At 42.1% G+C, this 11,788-nt stretch overlaps 1 protein-coding gene across 2 annotated transcripts; it reads right to left on the minus strand.

Annotated features, from left to right (window-relative positions):
- Window positions 1-1,396: 1,396 nt before the first annotated feature.
- On the minus strand, window positions 1,397-3,736 carry LOC308293775 (uncharacterized protein). 2 transcript variants are annotated; one of them, XM_080736403.1, is made up of 5 exons: window positions 3,676-3,736; window positions 3,559-3,620; window positions 3,268-3,392; window positions 2,771-2,934; window positions 1,397-2,382 (listed from the first exon to the last, which is right to left on the minus strand). In XM_080736403.1, the coding sequence occupies exons 2-5, from the start codon at window positions 3,573-3,575 to the stop codon at window positions 1,603-1,605; spliced, it is 1,086 nt and encodes a 361-aa protein (XP_080592529.1). In that variant the 5' UTR covers window positions 3,576-3,620; window positions 3,676-3,736; the 3' UTR covers window positions 1,397-1,602. The 2 variants fall into 2 exon arrangements, with proteins under 2 accessions (XP_080592529.1, XP_080592530.1); XM_080736404.1 differs by having other exon boundaries at window positions 3,578-3,719.
- Between the last annotated feature and the right edge of the window lie 8,052 nt (window positions 3,737-11,788).

The following is an 11,788-nucleotide window of genomic DNA, read 5'->3' on the forward strand; positions in this document are numbered from 1 at the left end:
AAATCTCACTGTTTGATACTCAATTTTGTTTTTTCAATTGAGACTGCCAATAACTATGTTAATAGTGCTAGGAGTTCAGATGGTCCCCAGCAAAAAAAAGAGGATCCTTACATTTCCTGTTGGTTTTATTTCACACTCTCAAAAACAGAATTATTGTTAAACAGCAGCATTACATTTTCAAGAAGTCTTCACAATTAGAATGTAGAAAATGGTTTTGTTCAACGTCTCCATCTCTACTATGGTACAACAGCGTGTCATTTTGGACAAAATAAGTTTGGGGTCCGAGAGGCTAAATGCCTAATAATGGGAACTGATATGAAAAAGACTGCAAACCACCACAGATTTTGGTGCAGATAGGTATTAATCTTCAAATAAAGTTTATATTGGCATCTTTGAGCAATAGACAGAACACGACCTACAGCAGATCAATATGCTTTGTCTATTTATATGGCTCAATCTTAATGTAAGAATTTGAAGATGGAGTTCCCATATTATTTCATGGTTTGCAATAAATCTGGGGTGATTGACGTCAAGCAAGACCTAATGAGCACCCATCAGATGGTTCTCAAACTTTTTGGGCTTCAATAATGTAAGAAATGATTACATTTTCTCTGAAGTACCTCTTTCTACCCCTAGATGTACACGTTCCCCCATTTGAGAGAAACTGAGAAGCCATCAGATCCAAAGCCTGGTGAACAATTCTTTTGTAAAGTTAGTGCTCTAGCCATTGAGTTTACAATCTAAAGTACACATACTCAACTCAACTATGAAGTTGCTGTATCAACTCAATAGCGCTTTATGAAAAAGAATTACAAGTTGTGGTTGAAATAATTTTTATTTGAGAAATAAACAAGTAATTATAATCTTAAAAATAACATTTACATGTGTACAAATAAAATAAATGATTATGGACAAATGGCACTTTCTGAGCTGTGCATATCTACAGTAAATGGCCCCGTACAAGCAGTTAAGCCATTAAAACTAGGAAAGCATCGGTCTTTCACCATTTTACATAGGCCAATCAAAAATAGCAGATATAAAAACTCACAGTGTGTCACTTTGTGCTGCACTGCAAGCTTTTACATCTGCTATTTTTGAACAATTTGAAAATGAACTCCAGTGGAGTTAGGTGGTTTTGACCGAAGGGCTTTTTACTAATTTGCATTGGTTCAATATTATTTGAAACAACACACAGACAAAGGTGTTCAATAGCACATATTTATGAAGAAGAAAAAAAAAGGATTGAGCTGGTTTGGCATAAAGTGTGGAGTAAGGAGGTTTTGTCCCAAGCACTTTTTTACTTCTTTACACTTTCCATTTTGTTTCAATATTATTTTAACCAACACAGACATAAAGGGTGTTCAATAGCACATATTTATGAAAACGGTTAGTTGGTTAGGCAGAAAGTGTGGAGTTGAGGTTTTGTCCCAAGCACTTTTTGCCATTTTCCATTTTGTTTCAAAATTATTTAACCCAACACTCAGCTGTAAAGTGCGGTCAATAGCCCTTATTTATGCCAAAAAATCTAAACCTCGAAAATAGAGTTAAGAGGTTTTGGCCAGACAGGGACAACATGTGAAATGGGAGACAAAATAACTGGTTTCAAACTGGATTCTTTCTAAATTCGATCAGTTTAAGAAGCATCCACTCAACAAATTTGGCCCAATCTAATTTGGAATAGATGTTCTGGTCAAAACCAGGGAAGGCCTTGAATTCTCTGCCGGGATGACTTGCGAAGAGCTCTCCTTCCATTGCCACCTCTGCAAGTGTTAGGATTTCCTTGGTCTGGTCAGGTGTGCGATGCTTGCCACTTTGCCTTGCCACTCTCAGCTCCTTGTCTGTGGCATCCAGCAAGGGCTTGAGGACACCGATGGACCTACTAATTCTGTCAGCAGATCGCTCTTTCATGTTTGAACCAAGGCCCTTCAAAAATGACTTGAGGAAATTATTCAAATGTTCCAGATGCAAGTCTAGGCTCAGGTTATTTCCTTTTCCCCCCCTGGTGTTCCAGAACCGGTTCCATTTGAGGCTGTGGGCCAACTTGGGTGGAAGAGTGGCATTCACTTGGACTGATTGCAGGAAGACACTGTAGGCATAGTTGGTGTGCCCATATGCCTTATAAATAGGAAGGGCCACCCTATACAGCCTCAGTAGTCTCTCACCATCTCCTTCCTTCACTGCATCTCGGAGGCTTAGCAATAAAAACCCAAAGCTTAATCTTGCCTCCGAATGCTCTTTTTTGTGGTCCCTGTTGGAGGTGGGTGAGGAGATGGGTAGATCTGGTTGTAGCTGGAGGTCGTGGGATTTGCGCTCATGTGTGTCACGGGCCTTGCTGTATTTGTAGGTCTTTGAGCATCCTTCAAAGCGGCACCTAAGCTGTTTCTGTGGAGACAACAGTGTGAGAATTAAAAGAGAGACATTGGACTATAGTGTACTGTGACTACTAAGACAGGTGGTGGGACAAACATGGTATTGTCAAACGGTGCATTTTCCTTTAGTTGTGTGATTTAAAAGTAAGGAAGGTTGCAATAATATCTTAAAAAGTATGGTTAGCATATTTTTCAGGACAGTTTACATACATACATTAGCCTAGTAAAGCACTAACTTACGTTATCGAGGAGGATTCCAAAAGATCTCTTGAGAATAAATGAGAATTCAGAAGGGCGGTTTACGAGATATACATGCATGCATACATACATTCAGTCTACACAGCACAGCCTCATCTACAAAGGCGTACAAATAAAATACAATCATGCAAACGTTTAAATACCTTAGGTGGTGGTTTTTCGGCAAAAAGCTCAGTGGGAACGGCAAACTGGTCACTCATGTTGAAGCTGTCCACAACTAGAGCTACTGTATCGTGCAACCAGGTCCTCTGCTCCTCTGCATCCTCTGAGTTCCTTATGTGGTCCGGAATGAATCCCTCTGGGACTTCTGTTAACGGTAATGGTAAAAGGAAAAAACACTGTCTTTATGGAAATAATTTTCCTGGCTTTAGCCAGAATGATAACATGGATTTACTCACACGTTCCTCCACGGTATCAGTCTGGACTTCGCCCATAGGGAGTGAGTATGGGAAAGTGACAGCGGTGTTCGGTTGAAACAGTTTCTCATACTCTCTCCCTATGGGTCGAAGTCCAGACAGATACCGTGGAGGAACGTGTGAGTGAATCCATGTTATCAATCTGGCTAAAGCCAGACTAGTAAATAATTATTACCTGTAAATACACATTTTGAATTAAAATATGAACTGACAAAATACTATACCAGTAACATCCTTCAGCTTAAAACGGGTCATTGCTGCCGCCAGGAAAAGTGCCGTCGTGTCAAGCTCTATGAACTGTTTGTATGCATTAAATGCAGTACGGGGGCCCTTCTTTGCATTACTGCACCTAAGAAATATTAACAGTTTGTTATGATTAACATTGCACTATGCTAGCCTTGCAAACCACTGCATTTTCAGGCAGTTGATGGTCTACGAGACTAGCACTTTACTGTGCCTCTCTCCCTTACAGACACACACACAAACAGTAATAAAATGAAAAAGAATAAACGAACCAGTTGAAACTTTTCATACCGAGCCTTAATTCATGTTGGCCTGGCGTTCACTGGAGAAAGGACTACAGACACACACACACACACACACAGTAATAAAATGAAAAAGAATAAACTAACCAGTTGAAACTTTTCATACCGAGCCTTAATTCATGTTGGCCTGGCGTTCACTGGAGAAAGGACGACCCACAAACACACACACACACACACACACACACACACACACACACACACACACACACACACACACACACACACACACACACACACACACACACACACACACACACACACACACACACACACACACACACACACACACACACACACACACACACACACACACACACACACACACACACACACAGAGTGGGAGGAGAAGTCACATTCTTCAGAATGTGTTTTAGAGACTCAAACAGGACAGATGTGCATGTGGTTAATGACTAAAAATACACATTAATCCAACATACACTGTCAAACAAGTCTACTCTGTCTAAGAAATCTATGAACATTTTTTATCTGCAAACAATTGTATACAATATATATATATATATATATATATATATATATATATATATATATATATATATATATAGTGGGGGTCCCTGCTACATCTCTCTCTCTCAGCAAAGGGGATCCTTGGCCTGAAAACGTTGAAGACCCCTGATAAATGAAAACGTTCTCTCTTATTATTTTTTAACTTGCTTGACTTACAGAATATCAGTGCTGTTATAGACATGTGATTTTGATTTAGTCACAGAATTGCCTATGATTTTGACTCAGTTATATTGTGGAAGATTTTACAATATAAATCGGGGTCTCAAAATTGGAAATGCCATTAAATGGGGGTCCATGCGTGTCAAGCAAGGGGTCTTTTAGATAACAAATGGCTGAGAAACACTGATAGAACCATAACAAAGGTTCTAAATATGGGGGACATAGAATATCTTTTCAAATGGGGGTCCGCGGGCTAATAGGTGTCAATGTTGGGGTCCTTGACATGAAAAGGTTTGGAGAACCAACAATGCTTTAGTACATGGTGTAAACTTCTTACCTCAAGTACACTTTGTCTAGTGACTGTCCCAGGGGCTTTGAGTGGCGTCAACTTGCGATTCGGTGTTGTTGGGCGATTCGGTGTTGTTGGGGGATGGGTCCTTGGTTTTTTGGGTTTTCGTGGTGTTTTAGAAAGCGATCTAAGCCGTTTCTGTGACTTGGGTGGTGTAATGTTTGGTGGAGTAGTTGAGGGTTGGCTTCCCGCGGCAGACTCGGTACCACTTTCTTCGGAAAGTTTCCATTTGTTGAATGTCTGGAACGACTCCTCAATCACTTTAACCTGTCTGGAGCACTTCATGCAAATGCGAATGGATTTGTCGTCCTGTGGATTCAACTGTAGACCAAATGACGCCAGACGCAGAAAAATGCTTTTGTTGTCAGCTCCCTCACGCTCGTAGATCTTCTTCGTGTGCGCTAAACGACCGCCTTTCCTACAATTCTCTTTGCAGAGACGGCAACAATCGCTAACGGAAGATTCCGCCATAACTGCAAATGGATGGATACGGTAACGGTAGCTTGTCTTCAGTTGTTGATGTGTTGCTGCTGCATGTAACGAGTCGCACTATTGCTACTAGGCTACTAGGCTCAGAGCACAGTACACAGAGCGGCGCGGTGAGATGACGTGTCTTGTTTATTACGGTGATTGGCTGAAGGGGTTGTCTATCAGCGCTCCTGCGCCCGCCCCCTCCGCCCGCCCACTAATCGTTTCTGCTGTGTATCATGCTAGACCAATCTTCTGGAATCCTCCTGGAGAACGGAAGTTGGTCGTTTACTAGGCTACCTTTGAACTTTGACTCTTGAGCGGCTGATGGGAGTCTCAACAAAGTGCCAGTTCTTATACCGGCGTTTAGGTCTGTCCCATTGGTTAGCGTCTATAACTGCAGAGTGACAGTGTGACAGTTGAGCTGTGCTGTATTCAACCCTTGTGTATGTGGACCCTGTAACGGCAAAATGACGCTCCGGTCGTCGTCCTAAACCACTTCCGGGTTATCTCCACCGCACAGATGACTTCTTCTTGTCAACTTCATGTTCTGTAAAGAAAAAAAAAGAAGGAAGAACTAAGCGTTTGAGTCGTGTCGGCTTGGACAGGGTGACATTTTGTTATTGTTATCATTATAACCTGGTGGTCACGGACTGTGTCACCATTGTCACATTTTACCATTGTCACAAATAATTTTGATCAACAATTTAAATTGTTTGGCATCAGGTCAAGGTGAAGGTACACTTTATTGTCCACAAGGGAAATCTTGCTTGGGTTTTCACCCCTACTGCAGCCACACATAAAACATCAATGACAAAATACATACTAGAGATACAAACAGAGGGGGGACACAACAATACACAAGTGCACAGAAGTAGTTATTCAAATCTCATGCAGTTTCAGAGCCTCGTTCAACATTTTAGTTGACCTGATATAGTGCCATATAGGTTCAGTGTACCTTGGAATGGAACATTTGCATCATTGATGTCAGAACAGGTCAGTGCAAATTAATTCTGTCTTGGCCATTCATTTGCAACATCAGTGTTTTCTCAGAAAAGCATGAGGTGTGACAGACAGGCGGACGGAAGGACGGACGGACGGACGGACGGACAGACAGACATGAGCTGGAGGTTTTCATACTAAACAGTATCCATATCCAACCAATATGCCCATAAAAGGGGATCCTGACCACTAATTGAAGCCAAGGCCGAATTGGCCCGAATCGCATGAAAGAGGTTTCACAGCACATGGTTGGTTCTACAGACCCCAACCCCAATTTTTGGTGTGTGTGGACGGACGGACGGACGGACGGACGGACGGACGGACAGACAGACAGACAGACAGACAGATCGATCTTTTTGGATTTACCAGACTGTAAACCACAAACTAGTCATTTTTAATCTGTTAAATTGTTAATGCACTCCCCCCTCATTTTGTTCAATTGTCTGTTTTAATGTTATCTGCTCCCTTTCTCTGCTGAATATTGCTTGTATGGACTTATACTGTTGTTGCACAAACTGTTAGAGTGTGGAGAAGAGGCGTGCAGCGCACAACTTGGTTGGTGAGTTGGTGAGACGAAGGAGAACTCCAGGCAGGAATAACCCCACAGTACTGGAGAACTCTACGCACCTGTGTCACCTCAAGACCTCAGGAGGGACCCACCCAATACCTCCCCAGAGGAGCCTCTTGTTGGGAAAAAAACAAATAGAGCAGGAGAGGGGAGTTTAGCCTTGGCCAGGAGGAGGAGATGGGCAGTGATTTGGCCACCACGGCCGACCCGGCCATCAGGAGGGTGTAGCGGAGGCGGGTCGAAACACCTGATGATCGATGGTTACCGCCTGAAGACATCAAATTTTCCTGGCCAAGGCTACATTCACCAAACGTGAATGGAGGAGAAGCATCGTTAGATGTAATTATAATCATAGAGAATTACTGTTGTTCCACTCTCCATAAGTATTATGTCTTATAATTCCTAATATATGAGTTAAAGTATATGAGTTATAAGTAAAAAAAAATCGAATTCTACGGGGAGTACATTAAGAATTTAACAGATTTAAAACAGTCTGGTAAATGAAAATATATCTAAATCCAAAAATTTAAAATACGGACTTAGACTGTTTTTCGTCTCAGGTATTCAATTGTCTTTTCCTGAAGTCGATGGGACAGTGAATATACAAATGACCATAACCTTTTTCCGCGATGTTTATGGCAGAGCAGGTCTCTCATTCTGTGTACCTTGTTGACCAAATTAATAGAATTCCCCGGCTATTGGGAAAACACACAGTGACGTCATCCAATGGGAAAACCCTTGAAAAAACCGAGGATGACGTCATCAATCGGGTGATGACATCATCATCACCATAAAAGCAAATGAGGGACCAGCAGTCTTGGTGACGTCACCATCAATAAGTGTGACCTGATATAAATCTTTATGGTGCTGTCATAATATTGAGGCATACAATATAAGGGCCATGAGAGGGGCCGTCTATGCCCACAGTATGGGGAGATTGTGATGTCTTATTGGCTGAAAGTTACACGGGATGATGAGTAAAAACGCAGGGAACAATAGTGTGTTGCCCTGCGGGACAACTACACTAATTGTGGGCTCTGTTACAGATGTTGTCCAAAAATCATGCAGATCGGTACACAGTATCTCTGTAGCCATTAAACGAAACGGGTATTTCTTACATTGATGCTCCTACATATTATCATGCAAGCACCAGTTAAAGTTACTTTCCATCCCTCATATACTGTGTGCACAGTGCACACCCCATAACCCACACACTGCACATCATTTCAGAGCTCATATCTTTGAACGGGTAAGGGCTAGTCTTCATTATTTATCATTCAAGTTCTCCTCGACAGTACAAAGGCAGGGCCCTTAGCCAATGAGGTGCAGCCAAAGGGTAGATCTTTGTGCCCATACATGGTGTTACATGCGAGCCCACACTGTTTCGTAGGAACAGTATTTCTAATTTTGTGGGCTCACTGAAAGCGAGCACACGTATGTTATCTTCATTATTTATCTATCAAGTTCTCCTAAAAATTGACGTAATCTATCAGTCTTCTCCTCACAATGACTTAAGACACTGCCTTTGTACCGACAGTACAAAGGCAGCCAATGAGGAGCAGCCAAAGGGTAGATCTTTGTGCCCATACTGTACATGGTGTTACATGCGAGCACTGTTTCGTAGGAACAGTATTTCTAGTTAGAAAGTTGCAATTCTGGGAAATTGCAAGTGTGGTTGCCTGACCAACATGACCAACAGCTTAACCTTACAACCCGGATAACATCACTCAAAAAGTTTACAAAAAAACAGGTTTTCACTTTGCTGGCAAAACATTCTTGGACTGAATACAATAGTGTGTTGCCTATAGCAGGGGTCTTCAACAGTTAGCCTGGGGTGCGGGGAGGGGGGGGCGACCCCTCACTTCCAAAACTAGGATTTGGTCAGTTGATTCAGTTAGTCTTCATATTACACTCTAGGCTCTATCAGTCTGGGGTGATAAGCTCTCACCACAGTAGTCTTTTAAAGTCAGAAAACTACAACATTACGTAATTCGCTGCAGTGAAGGGCTTTCGCCGCGAACCCCGAAATCTCTCCTCCGTTTTTACCTTCAGACATCTCCCCATCACCCCGTTCACTGATTGGTCAAGATCGACCAATCAGTGTGCCCCCTGGTTTTTATATTTCCACACTCACTCCAGAGGGCCACTATATTTCCACGCTCACTCCAGAGGGCCACTATATTTCCACTCTCACTCCAGAGGGCCACTATATTTCCACACTCACTCCAGAGGACCACTATATTTCCACTCTCACTCCAGAGGACCACTATATTTCCACACTCACTCCAGAGGACCACTATATTTCCACTCTCACTCCAGAGGACAACTATATTTCCACACTCACTCCAGAGGACCACTATATTTCCACTCTCACTCCAGAGGACCACTATATTTCCACACTCACTCCAGAGGACCACTATATTTCCAATCTCACTCCAGAGGACCACTATATTTCCACTCTCACTCCAGAGGACCACTATATTTCCACACTCACTCACTCCAGAGGACCACTATATTTCCAATCTCACTCCAGAGGACCACTATATTTCCAATCTCACTCCAGAGGGCCACTATATTTCCAATCTCACTCCAGAGGACCACTATATTTCCACTCTCACTCCAGAGGACCACTATATTTCCACACTCACTCACTCCAGAGGACCACTATATTTCCACTCTCACTCCAGAGGACCACTATATTTCCACACTCACTCCAGAGGACCACTATATTTCCAATCTCACTCCAGAGGACCACTATATTTCCACTCTCACTCCAGAGGACCACTATATTTCCACTCTCACTCCAGAGGACCACTATATTTCCACACTCACTCCAGAGGACCACTATATTTCCACACTCACTCCAGAGGACCACTATATTTCCAATCTCACTCCAGAGGACCACTATATTTCCACACTCACTCACTCCAGAGGACCACTATATTTCCAATCTCACTCCAGAGGACCACTATATTTCCACACTCACTCCAGAGGACCACTATATTTCCACACTCACTCCAGAGGACCACTATATTTCCACACTCACTCACTCCAGAGGACCACTATATTTCCACACTCACTCCAGAGGACCACTATATTTCCACACTCACTCCAGAGGACCACTATATTTCCAATCTCACTCCAGAGGACCACTATATTTCCACTCTCACTCCAGAGGACCACTATATTTCCACACTCACTCCAGAGGACCACTATATTTCCACTCTCACTCCAGAGGACCACTATATTTCCACACTCACTCACTCCAGAGGACCACTATATTTCCACACTCACTCCAGAGGACCACTATATTTCCACACTCACTCCAGAGGACCACTATATTTCCAATCTCACTCCAGAGGACCACTATATTTCCACTCTCACTCCAGAGGACCACTATATTTCCACACTCACTCCAGAGGACCACTATATTTACAATCTCACTCCAGAGGACCACTATATTTCCAATCTCACTCCAGAGGACCACTATATTTCCACTCTCACTCCAGAGGACCACTATATTTCCACTCTCACACCAGAGGACCTCATTGCATACCTTTTCGTAATTAATGCCCTACTGCCCTACTTCCTTACTCTATGGGCCCTATTTTTGCCAAGCTAAACCCTAAACCCCTAAACTTCTTTGCCTTGTGTTACTATTTAGAAAAACCTTTTTAAATATATTCAATTAGCCAATCTACTTCGACACGTCGTGAGCTTGTAGATCAGCTATTTGAACCATTTCAAAATGTTTTTTTTTTTTTTTTTTATAGTAAAAAAAGGCAAAGAGGTTTAGGGGTTTAGGGTTTAGCATGGACGAGAATAGTGCCCTTTCTCACATAAGTAGCGATATTTTAAACTGTAATCCTGAAAGGTAACATTTTTAAGCGAGTGCAACTAATATAGACTGAAGTAATTAAAGTGGGTCTTGTGTGTAGCTGAAAACAATAATATATCAGTATTACGATATTAACCTGCAGGCCGCATTAAATGAAGGTGATGGCCCGCCAGTTGCCCATGTATGGACTATATAGGATCTATCCTACACCACGGTCTCCTGGAGAAGGGATTGTAAAACTCGAGGCTGCGTGTACTTTAGTTATGAAAAAGTTCTTGTTGAGCTAAACGAACTGCAGAACAATCTGTTCATCTTTACTTTAAGCTACTTTTATTTACTATATTATGGATCCACATCAGCACATGCCTATATAGCCGGGGAGCCACTGTGCCAAAATGAGAGAAGACCTGTGATGTCATGGCATACTCCAAATTTTAGTTTTTCCTATTAATTTGGTCAATAAGGTACACAGAATGAGAGGCCTGCTCTGCCGGAAACATTGCAAAAAAAAGTTTCCCATTGACTTCACTATACTGGAAAAAACACAAGCCCAAGGAATGTTTTTCATGCAAAACAAATGCTTGCAATGGATTCAGAATCATCAAGAACCCCTAGTTTGACCCCTCACATGCTACTTAAAGCATATTTATTTTGGTGTGTTTCTGGCCTGTATAGTGAAGTCGATGGGACAGTGATACAAATGGCCATAACATTTTTTCCCAATGTTTCCGACAGAGCAGGCCCCTCATTCTGTGTACCTTAATGACCAAATTCATAGAAAAAACAAAAATTTAAAGTATGTCATGACGTCACAGGTAAAACCCTATTCTTTGAGCTTTTGGGCCTGTGGCTCCCCGGCTAATAAGCATGGCTATTCTTCCTGGTGCCTGTCACGCCCACATGCACATCATGCACAACAACACACTACAGATATTAAGTCCATGGGCCATACGAGATGTCGGTATTGGATAAGGTGGCAAAGGTTATCATGCATTTTTGAAAAGCTCTATATCTGTAAATTATATTTTGGTATGATAACCCTTTCTGAGACACAGCTAAATTGGTGTTATCAGCCGCTAGAGTTGTTGTCCCATTAACTTTACATTACAGGGAAAGTGTGAAAAGTGATGACTCATCACTTTTCATCACTACACCATAGTCTTGTGGGGCCGTTTTGTAGCCCAAGGAATGTTTTTTGTGCAAAACAGATGCTTGCAATGGATTCAGAATCATGAAAAAACCCTAGTTTGACCCCTCATATGTTACTTAAAGCAGATTAATTTTTTCCTTT

This window comes from Nannobrachium achirus (genome assembly GCF_963921795.1).
Source record: "Nannobrachium achirus genome assembly, chromosome: 11".
NCBI lineage: Eukaryota > Metazoa > Chordata > Actinopteri > Myctophiformes > Myctophidae > Nannobrachium > Nannobrachium achirus.